Here is a 19,605-nt window from a genome sequence, read left to right as displayed (position 1 = left end):
ATATATAACATTGTGCGCCTGGCACACAGTAGGGCTCAGTAAATACTTGTGGAATGAATGGATGAGTAAATGAATACACGAACCCCTCACTTGTCTTCACAGTATTTTTAAAAGACAACTGCAAAACATTTTAAGTTCACAGTAGTAACCTAAAGAAAATTATGAAAAAAACAAACAAGCCCAGAAAGTGCGGTATACATTAGAGTGGTTCCAAGTGGCGACTAGCCAAAGCTCCCAAAAGAACAACTTAAATATTGAAATGTTGAAAAGGTGGTTTGAGTTTAACAACTGGGAGGCCCTTTCTGACCATGAAACAAGTGGACAGTACCTGTTCATCCTTTCAGGGGTAACTGCACAATGTCATGGAACCAGGGATTTCGATGCTCCATCCTGGCAGCAGTCGTGTTCAAAGTCAGAATGACTGAAAACACCACTTCCAGAGTTGCTGCTGATGCAATAATGGAACTACCAAGCCTTAGTCTCAAGGAGCGTTGAGTACCTCTTCCAAACCCCCTTGGTATTGCTCAATATATATATGGCACTGAGTCACACTAAGCAACATTCTCTTGAACTTTTTCCCTCTTCATTTCCTCTTCAACGTCTTCTCAATATAATTTTACCAAGATAAAAGGGACTTTTTTCTAAGGTTTGCACAAAGAACATTCTAGACACGTGATCTCTAGGTTCAAGAGGTGGCTAATTGAGCGATCCCAGCTCTGTTTTCCCAATTCATTTTTCCATCGTTCCCTCAACTCTTCTCACACCTCTTACTGAAGCCACTAGAGTGCCGATGCATTTCCACGCAGAATACACACATACACACACACACAAACACATGTGCGCACACGCATTCACATTCACTCTCAAAACTGCTCCTAAAGAAGAGACATAAAGGGCCTTAGGTATATTATTTAAAGAAAATAGCTTGCTTTATGATACATTGTTCGGGGAAATAATATTACCGTGAAACAGTATGTATCAAATGGCATCATTCTATAAATAAGGTTCAATCCAATCTGGAAAGGTATGCTTCAAAATATTAACAGTGTTTCTCGGTGATGAAATTATGGGTGATTTTTATTTTTTCCTCTCTGCTTCTCTATATTTGCCAAGTTTTAGACAATGTATGTGTATTCCTGTTCCAATTAGAAAAATAAAGTTAAATCATGGGGAGTTTCTTCAATCTCTTTTTCTAGGTTCCTCCAAACACAATTAAGACAAGCTGGAATTTTTTTTATTTTACTAGAGAAAAAGAAACTTTAAAAGCTACGATACACTTTTTAAAAGAGGTTTAAAGACTTTTCTGATTTTACCATAGCTGTTGACACATGTCTCAGACCTGTCCCATCCACATTCAGTTTCTCAAGGCGTCCTTGCCCCTGAAAGCTGGCATGGTATCAGAGCACAGACATTCAGTGTGGATTCTTGACTTTCTGACCCTGACCTGCCTCCAGCTAGCAGGAACCCCCTTACTTTCCATCACCTGTGAGGACAGCCTTCTCCCATTTGCTGCCAGGATCAAAAGGTCTTTGGGTCTTGCTGCTCACCAAGGGCCTTCCACTCGGCCCCTTCAGAGATAAGGTGTAGAAGATATGACTGCTCTCCAGTCAGGACTGGGGCAAATGTCACAAGGGTGAGCTCATCCTTCAAAGTCATCTCACCTCTGCATACAAGGAATGACTTCATCCACCCCAGCCCCAATATTATGAAAAATCCTTTAGGACAGTAGGTCTCAAGATGTCATCCAGGCACCCCTACAGATTACCAAAACCCTTTCAGAGAATGTGTAAGGTAAAACTTATTTTTATAATAATATCAAGACTGCATTTTCATTTTTTTATGAGTGAACAATGGGTATTCCAGAAGCTATGTGACATATGTCACAACAAATTGAATACAGGAGCATATATCAGAATATACCTGTCTTCTAAGCCACATGCTAAAGAGATTTACAAAAATGTAAAACAATGCCATTCTTCTCACTAATTTTTTGTTATGAAAAATACAATTATGTTTTCATTAAAAACTGCTAATATAGTATGGGCTTATTAATGTTATTTTTAATATATTAAATATTTAAAATTCTTCTCAACATTAATTTCTATAATGGTATATATCAATAGATATAAACCACATATACTGAAGGTCTTTGGTGTTCTCAATAATTTTTAAGAGTACAAAAGAGTACAAACTTGAGTCTGGCACATAAGACTGACACATAGGCCTCCAGATACCACTTAACTGACAAGTTGGGAGCTTCTAACTGATCTTACCTAATATACCTCTCACCCTATTTATCCTACATCCGCATAAGATTGCTTCTATTGAAACACTGCCACTGTCACTCTTCTACTCAAACAGCTCCCCACACAAAAATAAAAAACTTTCCTTCTGCCAAGCATCTAAAGTCCTAACATGGAAGAACTTCAATTACCTGTCTCCAATCTTCCTACTGCCTTTACCATCCTCCAAAAGCATACTGGAACTCTCTATTCTGATTTATTTTATTTTATTTGTATTATTTTTTAACGTTTTTATTTATTTCTTGAGAAAGAGAAAGAGAGAGAGAGAGAGCACATGAGCAGGGGAGGGGCAGAGAGAGAGGGAGACAGAGGATCCCAAGGGGCTCCGAGCTGTCAGCACAGAGTCTGATGCAGGGCTTGAACCCACAAACCGTGAGATCATGACCTGAGCCGGAGGCAGACACTTAACTGACTGAGCCACTCAGGTGCCCCAAACTCTTTATTCTAAATAAAAAGTTTTAACAAGTCTTGTATTGGGACTTTGCATGCCCCATGTTCCCTACCTAGAGTTCTGATACATATCCTTTCAAAGTATCCAACTCCTATCTGTCCTGACCTTTGGCCCCCACCTCCGCTGATTAATACTGCATGCTCACCAGACTCTTAACGCCGGTGGTATTTTTTGGTTAGCACTTATAGTGTGCTTCTTTGTATTATCATCTGTTCATGAAAATGGATATCTCTTTAGTAAGATCACATGAAGATCTCGAAAGGATAGATGTAGTCCTTTTACATCTTCTTCAACCCCTAATAAGGCTTTGGACCATGTAAGACACTCAATTTATAACAATCACATATTTGACAGATTAAAGAAAGGGAGGATGGATGAAAAAAATTGGAAACTACTCATACATAGTATCTGAGTATAATTCTGAGAAATACAACTCAATAACCTGAAAGTCATTTACCAGTTATTCACCTCTGAAGAGCCAAGTTTTCCAATCACAAGTTTCTCTGCTATGCCATGAAACTTTTCCACAATCAGTTCAGGGTGGCCCTGATACCACAAATAAGCTATACTAACACCAACTTTTCCAACTTGCCCTAAGAACTATAACTATAAGCCATGGAGAAAATCCAAGTCTAAATGAGAAAAAAAAAATTTTTTGACAAAATTCAGAAATTAGAAGAAATAAAAGCTTTATTATTTCCTTCTCTGATGATATACAGGTTACACTTTAACATACTATTTCTTTTATACTATTTTAAAAATTTGTCTGCACCAAATAAAGGAATTGCTAGTTTGCCTCGAATCAAATGAGACATTTAGGTTGATTTAAGAAGTTATTTTAAGGGCACCTGGGTGGCTCAGTTGGTTGGGCATCAGACTTCACCTCAGGTCATGATCTCACGGTCTGTGAGTTCGAGCCCCGCGTCAGGCTCTGTGCTGACAGCTCAGAGCCTGGAGCCTGCAGCATATTCTGTGTCCCTCTCTTGCTCTGCTGCTCCCCCACTCATAGTCAGTCTCTCTCTCTCTCTCTCTCTCTCTCTCTCTGTCTCAAGAATAAATAAAACATAACAATTTTTTTAAAAAGTTATTTTAGTATGTTAGTATAAAATTTGGTGTTAAAATGTTGGAGCTATTCATTCATTCAACAAATATTTTCTGAATACCTACTAAATGCCGGATACTATGCTAGTTACAGAAAAAGAGAAAGTGATTGAAATGAACCCGATCCCTAAACTCCAAGGTCTTACAGACTATTGCAGGGCTTAGATATAAATATAAATAACTATAGTATGGCCTGGTAAGTGTTAGGGTGTGGAGAAAGGATAATTAACCCACCTGAAAGTATTGGGACTGTCAGAGGCTTCCAAGAGAAAGCAATTATCTAAGTTGAGATGTGAAGGAAAAAGGAGAAATAAGGTTAGAGAAATACAGGGGTAGGAATATATACTGCAGGGTCTTGAATGTCAGGTGAATTAGATTTTATTCTAACAGTAATGAGAAGCCATTTAAGGAGGGTGCAATGATCAAATTTGCATATTAGAGATGAAATCTGGCAGGAATGTGGAGCATAGGAAGGGACACGGGGCAAGACTGGATGCAGTGGCAGCAAGAGAAACAGGGCAGACATGTATTGAGCACTTGCAGCATGCCAGGCACATGACAGAATGGCAAGATACAATAACTCATTTAATCTCCACAACAATCCCATAAAATAGGTAAAATTATCCCTATCAGACTAAAGAGAACCCTGGAGTTTAGAAAGATTGAGTCAGAACCATGTTGACCTTACTGTGACAGGACTTATGTGCATTTGCAATAAGGGGGTAGGGGTTTCAAGAATAACATCCAGTTTTTCGACTTAGTCAACCAACCAAGCAGACGGCGATGCTGATCACTGAGACTGGCAGAATGGAATTACCAGGAGGCTGTGATGGAGAAAGGATAGAGTTGATGAGCTCCATCTGGATTAGGTTTAGACCTGCTGAGCTGGGGACGGGAGAGGACTGCACATCAATCGGCAACAGGATGTGCCAGGCTAAACCTCAAGAGAGAAATCTGGACCCAGCCAACCCCCTTAGGGAGCATCTACGAACAGGTGAAAACTTCAGTCGGAGGACAGAGGGACATTATGTGGAGGGAGTGTGTAAAATCAAAAGGAAGAGGACTTGAGGTAGAACCCTGAGGAACATCAATACTTAAAAGACGAGCAAAGAACACTGAAATTGAAAAGAAGCAGAAAGAGAGGTAAGAAAATCAAAGCACACATAGTCACAGGCAAGGAAAGGGTGTGTTTCACCTGGGAAGCGTCCATTGTATTTAGCAGTAAGAAGGTTCTGGGTGATGTCCTGTAGGGTAATTTCATGAAAGCATTAGGGACAGAGCCCACAGTGTGCTGTGGAGTGACTGGAAGGTGAGAAAACGGAATGGCAATTCAAATATTTCCACTGGCCCATTATATACAGAAAGCAGTGCATAAACACCGTGAGATATTCAGGGAATTCACAGCACAGGGGCCCCAGTAACATAGCATCTGCCCAAAACCAGCACAGTGGAGAAGAAACAGGCATTCAGACTTGGAATGTCTGTTCTCCAAGACAAATCTGGATACTTGGTGACTTTTGCCAAATGACTTATTTGTGTCTCAGTTTCTGGGCAAACTGGTATGTCTTAATTCTCCCCCAATACTGTTTTGAGTGTCAAATGCCAATGATCAGAAAATAACATTGCAAGGTTGAAAAATAGCTGTGAAGGAATTAACATCAGGTTTTAGAGCTAGCCCTGACTGTTGCAGAGACAACTTCAGCGGGGAAAAATAATAATAATAATAACTTTTTTCTTGTTTTCTGAACAAGAGTAATATCAGCAGAGAACACCTTCCTGCTTCAAACGATTGTACAGTTCCCAGTGACTTCAAGAAGCTCGCATCAATTCTACCTTGACATCCAGGCACATAGATGAAAGTAAGGGACACTTGACATTTCAGAAAATCAAGCAGCTCATCTGTGGGATGATATTCTTCGGCACGAGGAACAAAATGGAAAGAGCATAGGTTTTGAAGTCCAGTGCCTCTGGAATAGAATCCTCACTCTGCCACTTCTGAGCTCTGACTCTGAGTGACGTATTTATCCTAGCTAAGACTGGCTTTCCTCATGGGAATACCTAGAACTCTTATCCTGTGAGATTAGGAGGGTTAATGGGATGACGTATAAGGAAGTACCGAGCACAGTGTCTGGCACATGATAAGTACTCCATAAATGTTAACCTCATTCCTATTAGAACACAACCTACTTCCTCTCCTAGAGTGAAGGTCCTACCCAGAATATTTCTTTAACTGGCATTCATCCCACGATTAATAGAGCCAGGGCACCTGGGTGGCTCAGTCGGTTGGGCGTCCTACTTCAGCTCAGGTCATGATGTCGCAGTTTGTGACTTCAAGCCCCGCGTCGGGCTCTGTGCTGACAGCTCAGAGTCTGGAGCCTGTTTCAGATTCTGTGTCTCCTCCTCTCTCTGCCCCTCCCATGCTTGTGCTCTGTCTCTGTCTCTCAATAACAAATAAACGTTAAAAAAAAATTTTTTTTTAAATAGAGCCAATGTGTAGCTTTTCTTATTAAGGTGTGTAGGTGAAGTAAGCAAAGACTATCCCTAAATTCTGAGATCTCTGCTCCTAAAGAAAATGGTAGAGCATCATGATTTGATATATAAATTCAATTGCCTGGTATCATCAATAGCATGCATTTTTTAACAAAAGAGGCTGTGTGTTTTCTAGCACACGTGTTCAACATTTGCACGAAGCAGGATCTGTGACCCAACTCAGAATCAGCCTACTGATTTTATCATTCCCTTTCATACGCAGTTTGAGCTAACTCTCATGCCAAACTTATCCCAGGGAGACCAAAGTAGCCCCTGTTCTCTTACCTGCTTTCCAACTAACAAGGCCAGCTAGACGTGAAGGACCCTGGATTCTGTCCGCTTATAAAACCCATACAGAGATCCTGAAGTAAATCTACACTTAAAACCACAATTAGATCAATTTCTAGAAATACACCATGCACTCCCAACCATTCACATTTCAGTATGATGTAAATGCTGGATAAAAACAATACAACACAGCCTCAGCAGAACTCTGGAGGAGAAGAAATACTCATAACTTCAACGCACATTGAAACACTCAATATTATTTCTTTAGCCTATACACCAAAGGCTTACATTTTTTGGAATTTATCCCCAGTGTTTGATAAAAGGGAAGCAGAAGCAAACAGTCAAAGACTCTCTCAAGGTAAGAGCTGTCATGGAAACTAACACTGAAACCAAAGTCAATGGACTGACATACTTCCTACTGAGTTTTAGGACTGGCATATTTCTCATTGAACTTTTCATTTCGTTAATGCTTACTGTCTTTTTATAGCAGTGCTTTCCTCTGTAAGTTGACCGACACTAGGGTGCTCAGGCCTCCAGCGAAAGACAATTTTGTTAAGAACAGTTATCACTATATCAAGTAACACAGTATTATAAAGTATGCATTGAGCATATGTTCGAGCCAGGCATGACGCTAAATGTTCTACATGTATTTCTTTATTTGTTATTCATTATTTGGAGTAACATAGGTAATGGGAAAAAAATTTTATTTGAGTTACTACATATAATGCGCTGAAGATAGAAGTGCCTGAAATATAGTAATTGCTCAGTAAATGTTATTATTGTTTTTATATTTTAGTTCAAACAACCATCCTAAGAGTACAGTTCATTTTTTTTTTCAGTTTACAGATGTAAAAACTAAGGATTAAGGAGGTTAAGGACTTTCCTGTGATTCCCCAGGTAATAAGTGACAAATTAGAATTTCAGCCCAGGTCTGTTTGATTCCAGAGGCCAAATTGTTAACCATTATGTTGTATTCTCTACTATAGTCAGAGATCTAAGAAGCTCACCAAATAAATCGATGACAACTCTGGATTATTTTTGAGCTATGTTCATAGAACTAAAGCCTTAGAGGCCTTATCAAGGCACACCTGTTTTTTGTTTCCTAGCCCTTCAGTTAGTCATAAAAAAAGTCAAGGTATTAAATACTTGGACTTCCAAGGCATAATACTACTTTTCAGGTTAACACCTTTGATCTAGATTCACAGATTTTTGTTTTTGTTCTCCTTAAACTCCAGGCCAAGAAAAACAACAGAGGATCTTTGGAAGGAGACAGAAACCAACTGAAACAAGGCTCCATTCTGGAGATTTTCTATGCTCCCAAATCCCTCCATCACAAAGGTAATTCAATGATAGTTTCATTTCTTTATAAATCTCAAGACTCGGCAAACTCATTTGCCCCTGAAATAGACAACTGGGAATAGTTTGAGAATAAATGAATTAGCTTCAATTACAAGCAGGAACCTACTGTTATCTAGAGTTGGGAATGGGAAAACTTTCTGAAAACTATAGTTTCTTCGGTGGTCTACAGTTTAGTAACATTCTTTTTTTAAATAAATTGCATTGTAAATGACCCCAATATTAACTGTTTGCCCTTAGCAATATGGATAGTCCCTTGAGGAAATGCCACTCTGAATATAAGTGACTTACAAACTCTTATTACCAACCTCAATAAGCTGCCTTTATATAGGGCTGCTTCTCTTTTCCCTGAGGAATATCAATCCCTCTCAACCTCAGGCCTTATTTCCCATTCCTATTTATATTCCTATTTTTCTCCCCCAATCTCTACTACTATAACCAAAAGAAACTGATCACATAGAGGACTCAAATGTACATGAAATTTAGTGTACATTAAATTTAAAACCCTTAAGTTTAGAAAACTTAAAACAGTCATAGTTGAAAAACAATGGTTTTTTTTTTAATGTTTATTTATTTTTGAGAGAGAGAGAGAGTACACGAGCGAGGGAGGGGCAGAGACAGAGGGAGACACAGAATCTGAAGCAGGCTCCAGACTCTGAGCTGTCAGCACAGAGCCAGATGCAGGGTTCGAACCCAGGAACCGTGAGATCATGACCTGAGCTGAAGTCAGATGCTTAACTGACTGAGCCACCCAGGCGCCCCAGCAATGGGTTTTTATGACAGGGAAATGAAGTCCCTGCACCTCAGCATATCCCAAGATAGGTATGATCAGGAAGCAGGATATGGCATGAATCCTGGGAAGCATAAAAACTGCAAATCTCCCCACCCAGCTACTCTACTGTGAGCAAGGAATAAAGATCTATCCCCAGTAAGGAAAAAAGTTTACCTCTGCCCTCTCCTGCTAACTGCAGCATTGACCTGCCTACAGCCAGAGTTAATCATTCTGCTCACCTACTCTTCCCTCATTGCTTCAACTCCTTCCTAGCACCTTGGCACAAACCACTTTCTGCAGCGCTGTGCAGCCAGCAAGGCAGTTGCTTCACAGGCACCTAAAGGAGGATCTACCCTCTCAACTGCCAGAAGAGAGAGTAAATTCATTGCCAGAATCCTTCTAGAGTAAAAGTGAAAACAGCACTGAAAGTTTTAACAGGAGGCATAGGTGTTTCTCTCCTACTCGGAGTCTATCCCTACAGGAAAACACAAGTTGATTAATATGCCTTTCAGAGGGAAGACTTAAAACTCAGAATTAGGAAAACTATTGCTGCCAAAATATTTTCTCCGAGAAAAATTCATCATATAAGAAAGAATCAAGGACAATTTCATTCTATAAAAGAATTCATGTTGTCCACAGGAAAGTCCATCCTGTGGTTAATAGTACGAGACACATTTGATACAAGCAGATGTTCAATCAACAAATATTTTAGAAACTGAACCAGATACACAAACTTATCCAAAAGCAGTTACTGATTTGTAACTTCTCCCTGAAATGTTTCCCAAAATGATCCTTCACCCTTTTTTAAAAAATTTTTGTTATTGTTTATTTATTCTTTGAGAGACAGACAGACAGTGCGTGAGCAGGGGAGGGGCAGATAGGGAGGGAGACACAGAATCCGAAGCAGGCTCCAGGCTCTGAGCTGTCAGCACAGAGCCCGATGCAGGGCTTGAATTCACGAACGGTGAGATCATGACCTGAGCCGAAGTCGGTCACTCAACCAACTGAGCCACCCAGGCACCCCCTTCACCTTTGAAACTAGTAGCACATGCTGGGGCGCCTGGGTAGCTCAGTCACCTAAGCACCCAGCTCTTGATTTCAGTTTAAGTCGTGACCTCACATAGTGGGATTGAGCCCTGCATCAGGCTTCACATGGGGCATGGGGCCTGCTTAAGATTCCCTCTCACCTCTCTCTCTGCCCCTCCCCCGCCCATTCTCACTCTCTCTCTCTCTCTCTCTCAAAAATTAAAAATAAGAAAAATAAACTAGTAGCACATGCTAGTAGCACCAGTCTAAAATAAACTAGTAGCACCAGTCTTCATATGACAGTTAACCACAGACAGCCTAGTGATATCTCTCACCATATTTGCCTTAGCGATTACTTAACTACGCAGTTTGCCTTGTATACCTTTCACATCTTATTTATTTAGATTATAAGCTCTCTGAGGAAAAGGACTCATTATCACCACTGTAGTTTCTATACTCTTGGCACAGTTCCCTTCAAGTGACTAAGCAATGGATAAGCTGATAAGTGATCAATGATGAGTAACTTCTACTCACAATTCAAAATCTGAGGTAATACTGGCCCAGGGTAGAGAGAGTATGATTTCCAAGACCATAATTCAAAAAATCCACTATCCCATAGTGTTGAGGATTGCCTGAGGTTCTACCACTTCCCATGTGACACGAGGTGAGTTACTTAATCTTTCTGTACCACGTTTTTCTCATGTGGAAAATGAAGATAATAATGGTGCCATTATCGTAGGGTTGGGAGTATGAAATGTGAAAATACAAATAAACTGGCTAAGAGTTATGGCACATAGTACAAGACAAATAAATTCCTAGACACAATTATTTATGTTTTGTACAAAAGGGTCCATGTGACTCTTAGAGTAGTTAAATATGGAAAGAATGAAGGGCATTTTCCTGGACAGATTCCAATCATACCTGGCAAAGAAGCAAACTAAATTCTTGACATCACAGTCAAATGAATTACGAGTGTCCTTCGTTTTCCCAAAACCTCTAGGAAACAATGATTTAACTGTACTCTGTCAACTTAAATGAGAGTGATGTAATAGATCAGAATAGGTACATTGTCTTAAAGGAAAAGCAACCAGAGACCTAAATGCAACCTCGCCCTCTGTCCCGCCCTTCATTTCTCACCTGAACGAGCAGGCTGGAAGGCATTCCTAGAAGACTTACCCCAGCCATTTCTCAGAACACAAAAGCCAAAAGAACAGATGCTCTTTCTCTCCTCCATTCATGTCAGCGGTTCCCACAACCTCCCTCTAACCTCCATCTAACCTACCACGACCCCCACCCCAGGAAAAAGTACAATAGAACAAACTATGCATACAATACATATGTCATGAACACACACACACACACACACACACACACACACCACACACCACTAGCCAGGCCATCCACTGAAATAAAAGGCCTACAGTTACCTCACTGCTTCTCCCTCTGGCATCATTAGGCCAGAAACTAATGAAGGAAAAGATTTAACAATAGTTAAATGACACAACAGGCAAAAGATTGAAGTAGAAGATATTTATTTGGGGGCACTTTTATTGCCTGCTTTTCTGCAAGAGGTAGGGTCTTTATGCTACCTCCCGACTGTCTCCAGGCCCACACAGTCATTACATCTCTTGCAAACCACCACAGACTCCTCCTTCATTCTGTCTTGGCCCGACCCAACACATTCCACACTCTCATGCGGAAGGATTTTCTGAAAACACAAGGCTGATCCTGTTACACTTTTGTTTGCAATTCTTAATTACACATGTCATGCTGCGGTGCATTGTGGTTATGTATGTATGTCATACCTCCCTCAATATACTGTAACGTCATGGGAAAGCCCAAACTATTTTACCTATATTAAACAATCTTCACTCATTCACTCAAAAAATAGGTAATACACATGTGTTACGTACCAAGCACTACACTAGCCCCTAGAGATGAGTCAGGTCCTTCTCTTCAATTTGTTTACAATCATGTGTGTATTGTAACTCATGATGTTATTTACATATTATAATATAATTGCAACATAGAATATATTATGATTGCATAGGCACCGATTAACATAGGATCATAGAAAGGTTCCTACTAAATGCTTGAGCAGATCAAGAAAGGCTTCTCAGAAGCAGTAACGTCTACACCGATACCTGAAGCATCAGCAGATATATAGGGAGAGCGAGGAACTAAGGGAGATCCATTAAGATGAGAATAGCGGCAAAGGACAAGCCTTGAGAAATACACAGGAACCAGATCATAAAAGGGGTTAAGCCACATTAAAGTGTTTGAAGTTTATCTTGAAGGAATTTAATTGTTTTAGTAAGATGAGTGATATGATCAGATTTCTACTTTAAACATGACCACCCTAATTAGAGTATAGTAGTCATTCAAGACCTCTGTTAAACACATGAAGAGTTAAATGTAATTAGTATAAAAAAAAAAAAAAACTATTTCAGGAATTCAAAAAAGAGAGAAATCAGTGAGTCAGTGCTGGCTGTGATGCCCCAGAGAGGTTTTATGGAGGAGTTCAGCTAGGCTTTTAAGAACATATGATTTTGATAGGGTAATTCAAGGAAAAGAAGGACTTCCTAGTTGGAAACAGGAAGGGTACAAGGAAGATAATTAGCTAGGAAGTGGCTGTGCAAAAGTTTCAGGTGAATTCACAGAAGAGTGACTAGTTTAGTTAAGTGAGTGCCAGGTCTGGAGAGGTAGGATGACATCTCAGGGTCAACCTAGAGGCACAGGGCCTTGAATGCCAGGCTCAGGATTTAAACTTCACCAGCAAAGAGAAGGCTCATGGCTGAGTTTTGAAAGGAGAGATGCATACTCCAAGTGTTGCATTAGGAAGATTGTATACGAATTGGAAGAGGTTTAAAAACAAAGTTCAGGGGGGCATCTGGGTGGTTCAGTGGGTTAAGCATCTGACTCTTGATTTCATCTCAGGTCACGATCTCGAAGTTTGCAGAATCTAACCACTGCTAGGAGTGGAGTCTGCTTGGGATTCTCTCCCCCTCACTCTCTGCCCCCCCCTCCCCCCGCTTGCATGCTGGAGCTTGCTCTCTCTCTCTCTCAAAATAAATAAATAAACATCTAAAATAAAAAACAAGGGGCTTCTGAATGGCTCAGTCTGTTAAGCATCTGATTTCCAGTCTGGTTATGATCTCGTAGTTCATGAATTCAAGCCCCGCATGGGGCTCTGTGCTAACAGCTCGGAGCCTGCAGCCTGCTTCAGATTCTGTGTCTCCCTCTCTCTCTGCCCCTCCCCTGCTCGTACTCTGTCTCTCTCTCTTCCTCAAAAATAAATAAAACATTAAAAAATATTTTTTTAAAATACAAAAACAAACAAGGTTCAGGCAACTAGGTGTAGGAATGTGAAAGGAAAAATAAAAGTGGGAGTTTTCTGTGAGAAAAAAACAAAAAGTTAAGAGAGAGATGTAAAACATAAGGTTGAGTGATGTATGAAACAAGTTCACCTCACATGCCAAAGTCCCACACCCACTCCCTCGTTTCCAACACTCCTACTATCCCTCCCTGGGTGACTGATTTATCTGAAAAGAGTCATTTCCTGAAGCTTAGTGTTATCATTTGGAGGATGAGAGTCTTCCTTTTTATCATGCTGTTTAGGTAGTATCTACAGCTAAGAACTAGGAGGTGAGGTTTTTTTGAAGAGAAAATTAAAAGAAAAGAACACCTGGAGAATGAGAGTGAACACTGGAACAAAGAAAAGGTCCCACTAAGGCCATTCTTAAATCCCCTAAATCAAATCACCCAGGATATTCATTCAGTTGGGGTGCCCCTGCTTTTTTTGGGGGGGATAGTTTTGTGTATTTTTTTTTTTTTTTTTGAGAGAGAAAGTGAGAGAGAGTGGAGGAGGGGTAGAAGGGAGAGGAAGAGAGAGAGAGAGAGGAGAGAAAATCCCAAGCAGGCTCCACACCCCGCATGGAGCCAGATATGGGGCTGGATCTCACCAACTGTGAGATCATGACCTGAGCCGAAATCAAGAGTCGGACACTTAACCGACTAAACCACCCAGGCGCCCCTTGGGGTGCCCTTGTTTATTGTAGGAACTCCCCGAGATAGATCAGACTTACACCCAGTCATGGAGCCCCAGAGACTCATTCATGTCCCAGGTCCCTCCCCTCACTGTCTGGGTGGCCTATTCCACCTGCTCTTTATACCCCCAGTAACCATAAGCAGCAGAAGGAGAAACTCAATTGTTCCATTGTCTCCAGTTTAAACTCAGATCACTTTGGTCTCCCAAAGCAACAACTTAACTTAATAGTACTTAAGGATGTGGGAAAAAATATTAGAAAACCTTCCAAAATTGTCTAACCAACCTCCAGCATACAGTAGTCTATGACTTGAGAAAAGCCTACCTAAGAAACATCACAGCCCCCATCCAAAGAGCAATGCCATTTGTAAATAAATCTCTTAGAAGACTGAATAAATCCCTGGCTCATCAAAATAAATTCTATTTTCTCAGCCTTTTTCAAAGTCAGAAAGTCAAGCTTCTCACAACAAGCTCATGTATTATTTATTCTACTTCATTGTAGGTGAGGAAACTGAAGATGCATTCTTTTTTTTTTTTTTTAATTTTTTTTAACGTTTATTTATTTTTGAGACAGAGAAAGACAGAGCACGAACGGGGGAGGGTCAGAGACAGGGAGACACAGAATCTGAAACAGGCTCCAGGCTCTGAGCTGTCAGCACAGGGCCCGACGCGGGGCTCGAACTCACAGATCGTGAGATCATGACCTGAGCCGAAGTCGGCCGAAGTTGGCCGCTTAACCAACTGAGCCACCCAGGCGCCCCTGAAGATGCATTCTTTAAGACAGAGATAGTAATGGCTCTAACTTTTGTTCCAGACTGGATAGTGTCCTGCCAGAATGGATATGAATGCCAGCAGATTAACAGATTCTCAGGAATGGCATTTCATCTGTCACCATTTAACGGATGACTATTGTTTTCTTTAGGACTTTTTAGAACATCAAGTTGATGTGTGTTAGGCCTGACTACATGATAAACCTTCTGCAGCTTCCCTTTGTTTCCAAAGTAATTACGGGCTTCTTCATGTCTCTTTTTGATGCCCACGAAGGCCATAATGAAGGTAGTTAAATATGCAAACATGGAAACAAGAAACAAGGTGTCAATGTGCATATAATTTACTTATTGAGGCATCCAACTTACTCATAAACTGGGATCATACTGCTAATAAAGTTAACTGATTTTCCTAAATAATCTAGGCATATTTTCCAGTGTCTTTGCCAACAGATGGCTCAGGGGTCTTTTGTCACTTTATAATTCATCTACACCTCCAGACACTACAAGATAAGGAGATAATTTAAATCAAAACAATGTGTGGGCCACAGATATGCAGCTGCAAGTGAAATCCTGAAGCTTCTTTCTAAGCATATGACCCACCACTCCTACTCCTACCTAGAAATACTTTAGTCAGCTGTTTCCCCTAATTGAAAAGAAGAGACTACAACTAGACAAAAAGTACTGAGGAAGGTGTTTGCTTTATTTTCTGAAATATCTATATACTATGGAGGCATTTCAGTTTTCCAACATGTAAGTTCTCAGACACTAAACCAAATGTAATGTCATGCCAGAAATGGAACTACATATAATTTACTAAAGAACATAGGTAAACGGACCACAAAACGCTTCATGGTCAAAGGCAGGCCGCCCTCTGATACCCCATGGCACCAGAAAGTTCTACTTCTTGAATATTGTATATTTTAATTGAGGTAAGATATATCTAATAAAAAAGAATGCAAACCTACCTATAGTGGTATTAGCAAGGATTTTACTTGATTAAAGTTTCCGTGTCTGACATCCAAGATTAGATACATTGGAAAATGCTAAATTCCCAAGAGTGGAGAATACATAGTATGCAGTATTTCCTAAACATCTCAGAACACAAAAACTTTTTGTAACACAAACTAACACTGCCCATAAGTGACAAACACTAGGCAAAATACTGCACACTGCTATTCATCCTCAGTTGTTAGTGGAACAAGAGCAGAAGGGGAAAAAATCAAGGCACTGAGTTAACTGAATTTTTGGAAGTGGGGAGGAGTTTGGGGAGGATGCTGAAAGCACCCTTTGCCTACCTCATGGTTTTAAGAAATAATCATAGAATATTTATCATGGAAGCGACTAGGAATCTACAACAGCATCCTTTTTGAAATTTACTAATAGGTATGATCTTAAAATTCTCCTAGGTAGCTCATAGCTGTCCTTAAATCGAAGACATTACCAAATGCCTAGCTAATACTGTATATGTACTAAGAAATATATATATTTTTTATTTCGAACGAATATTAGAATCAAACGCTTGACCTGACAAATGACTGAAAACTAAGACTCAATCCAGTTCCGGCACCAACTGGGTATCCGATCTTGGTCAAGCCCTCATTGGTTTCCCTTTCTCTGTACAACAGACCCTTCAGCTCTGGAGGCCTCATGAAACCTACATAGGAAAGACAACTACAAAGTATCTCGTCAGCAGTTCTTAGCTGTTAGATGAGGGTGCACCAAGCAACTGTTAATGAGGGGCCAGGTGAGCCACTATCTTTGCTGGGAAGACTTAAGTAAGCCGTTCCAATCTAAAAAGCATCTCATAAAAGTGCTTCCCCCCTCGACTACTTCATAAACTTTTCTATAAAATGTTATGACCACAAGCCTCTGACCTCGCAGCTCCTCAGGCGTAAAACTGCAATTTCTGGCTCCCTCAACAACACCAGCCCTTTAACCCTGGTTCGAGAAGCCCAGTGGGGTGAAAATTAAGTGCCGCCAATCAGATACCGCCCCGCGCTTGAAAAATGCCCCGAAAGTCTTCCTCCCTCGCTCTTCCCAAATAAATAGCGTTCCTACACAAATGGAAGTCCATGGGTGTCCGCGGACACTGGAAGGGCCGTACCTGATTGAAGTGCAGCTGCCCGGGCTCCGCGACACCTTCCGCGGGGGCGGCTCCCAGCTGCTCCAGCAGGCGCGCGAGCTGCGCCGCCGACAGGCTGCGATTCGCGCCGAACAGGCTCAGTACATCCTCGCTGAAGGCGAGCCCGGGCCCCGCCGCCGTCCCTCCGATGCCCGCGGCCGCCAGCAGCAGGAGCCCAGCCACCGCCCGGCCCGGGGCCATCCTGGCCGGGGCTGCCTTTCGAGGGCCTGAAACGGGCTGGAGCGCACGGGGACGCGCTGGGCGCACCTGCGCGGGTGCCCAAGAGCCCGCGCGCGGTTCAGTTGTCGGCGCGGGTCCGAGTCAGCCGTGACGCGGGCGCCCCTGGTCCTCCGCCGCCTTGGGAAGAGCCGCAGCCCGCGACCTGCGGGGCATTGAAGTGGCGGTGCAGCCGGGGGGCGGGGAGCGATAGGCACAGCGGGCCCCCGGACCTCCTGGAGAGCCTAAGATAAAGAGGACAAAGGGGGACAGAGATAAAGGCCAGCGGGCCACCGCCGGCCAGCCCCGGGAGCACTGCGTGGCCCGAGCCCTCGAAGGCCCGGCCGGGCGTGGGGCCAACTGCCCCGGAGCCGGGTTTGCAAATGTCCCAGGATTTGCATAGTGTGGTGACACGCTCCTCCCGGATATAAAGCCCCAAACCAAGCAATTGCTTAGGAAGAACTAAAACCACTCGAACGGTAGAACCCCACCTCCTCTTCCTGTCTTGCTGCTAAATTCCCGTAGAGGAAACTTGGAAGGGGTGAGACGGGCAGTCCCCAAGGAGCTGCAGGAAACAGCCCCTTCGAAGTCCTGGGCTTTGCGTCTAAACGGGACCCTCCCTCTCCCAGATCTCTTCTCTGGGCTTGGCAAACTAGCCTGCTAACCTCTCACCTCGCCTGTCTGTTTCTGTATCTGCGTCTCTGTGTGTGTCCACGTGAGTCTCAGTCTCTTTCTTTCTCTCTTTCTCTCTCAACACTGTCTCTGGCTAGTCAGCTCTGAAACTCCGAGATCGGCCCTGCGCCCTTTACAGACAGATAAGAGGCGGGCCCTGTCCCCTCCTCTCTAGCACGTGGTGACACACACACACCCTCCCCTAGCCTGAACTCCCGCGCTCGTCCACGCCGGGGCGCAGGGCCGCTGGCCTTTCCTCTTCGTGTGCACTGCGCATTCCTCGTCCGACCCGGCTCCCCACCCGCACCCTGGGGGGTTACCTGAATGCCACGTCCCTGTCGGCGTCCCCAGCCTCCTTTCTGGTCTCGGTGATCTGTTACCTTGATGAAACCGACTTCCTGGAATAGAGTCAAGAGCCCCATGCATTGTCTAAGAGGTTAGCAGGAATTGCTTTTTTGTCTCACTTCGTAAACTCCGGAGGAAAAAAGGAAACCAAATCTCCAGCGTGGTGGCAGGCTAACTGAGCTTGCACTGCCCAAGCCGGCCCTTCCTGACGCCGCACAGGATATCCGCAGATCAGAATGAATGTTTGTTTGTTCAAATGAGGGTTCAAGAAAAGCTGACTTAGGTGTGAGGTCAACAAGTTTGTGCAAAGTGAAGGCGGTGTTTGGGGACAAAGGTTGTGTCTGGTGGATATAACTGTCCAGAAATAAAGTAAACCTTGATTCCCTGCTACATGGCTAAGTACAATAGGAAGAATTCATAGTGTTCTTGCCTTTCACCGGGGGAGTGCACAGCCTCTTAAATCAGATCTTAGGAGACCCTAAGGGCAGAAAAAGGCAAGGAGATGAGGAATGGGACAAAATCTCTTCTCCCATGAGAAACTTAGATGTGAATGAGAAAAACAGAGACACAGAGAGAAAATTCCAGAAGGATGAGGATTTGGGTGGACATAACTGAAGAGCTATCATATGGAAAATGTTTAACTGTATTCTAACTACAGAGAGCAGAAGGCAGCAGTAACAGGGCAAAATTACCAGGAGGACGGTTTCTGTGAAATATAAAGCACAAATGCTTGGGGGGTAGTGATTGCTTCACAACTGAAGGTGTTTCAAACGCACAGGTAAGTGGTAGACAGATTCCTGCCTCAGAGGAATATCAGCAAAATGATCCTGATGCTGTGTCCCTTTTCATTATAAAAATCTATACATTTGTTAGTAATAATTTGTGAAATTACAGAAGGGCAAATATTTCACCCAAGGGCCAGAAGTAAATTCATGTCATAGTTAAACTCTTAAATTACACAGATGATGGGATTCTTCAAGATTTTTATCAGATTCTTAAAAAAAAGAAAGTTTATTTATTCAGAGAGAGAGTGGGGAGGGGCAGAGAGAGAGAAAGAGAGAATCTCAAGGAGGGTCCTCACTCTCAGCATGAAGCCTTATGTGGGGCTCAAACTCACAAGCCCACGACCTAAGCCACAATCGAGGGTCAGAGGCTTAACCGACTGAGCCACTCAGGTGCTCAATTTTTATTGGGTTCTTAAGTGTAGTTTGCTGCCTATTTTTCCCTTTGGCCTCAATGACTCAAGGTGATTCTTAGAAATTAATGAATGCTCTAGACCGTTTATCCACACCCAAGTTGTTCATTCCCAGCTTGAACTGCAACATTGATAAGATGTTGGATTTTCCATAAATATAAATGGGCTTTAAGTAACATAAAATTTAGGGGTGCCTGAGTGGCTCAGTTGGTTAAGCGTCCAACCCCTTGATTTCAACTCAGGTCATGATCCCAAGGTCGTGGGACCAAACCCCAGGTGGGCTCTATGCTAAGCATGAGGCCTGCTTAAGATTCTCTCTCCTTTTCCTTCAGCCCCTCCCCTACTTACACATGCACATTCTCCCTCTCTCTCTCTCTCTCTCTCTCTCTCTCTCTTTCTCTCTCTCTAAAATAA

General features: G+C 42.3%; 1 protein-coding gene and 1 long non-coding RNA gene across 3 annotated transcripts in view; one reads left to right on the top strand and one right to left on the bottom strand.

Moving 5' to 3' along the window:
* The window catches only part of SLC39A8 (solute carrier family 39 member 8), a 79,905-nt gene extending 61,691 nt beyond the window's left edge, over positions 1-18,214 (bottom strand). The window contains exons 1-2 of one of the 2 annotated variants that reach the window (XM_053901381.1): positions 17,972-18,214; positions 16,746-17,224 (exon numbers count right to left, since the gene is read on the bottom strand). In XM_053901381.1, the coding sequence (XP_053757356.1) occupies positions 16,746-16,964 (219 nt within the window). In that variant the 5' untranslated portion in view covers positions 16,965-17,224; positions 17,972-18,214. Of the gene's footprint in view, positions 1-16,745; positions 17,225-17,651; positions 17,788-17,971 lie in introns of those variants that run through there. The other variant, XM_019415936.2, reaches the window with a different exon arrangement.
* On the top strand, positions 7,654-12,857 carry LOC109247381 (uncharacterized). Its single transcript, XR_002071714.2, has 3 exons — positions 7,654-7,807; positions 7,908-8,010; positions 12,764-12,857. It is a non-coding gene; the product is annotated as an uncharacterized LOC109247381 (long non-coding RNA).
* Positions 18,215-19,605: the final 1,391 nt, after the last annotated feature.

Source organism: Panthera pardus, unplaced genomic scaffold (assembly GCF_024362965.1).
Source record: "Panthera pardus isolate Hobbes unplaced genomic scaffold, ASM2436296v1 HiC_scaffold_13, whole genome shotgun sequence".
NCBI lineage: Eukaryota > Metazoa > Chordata > Mammalia > Carnivora > Felidae > Panthera > Panthera pardus.
Note: the sequence above shows the minus strand (reverse complement) of the source record. Positions and strands in the feature narration are given on the sequence as shown.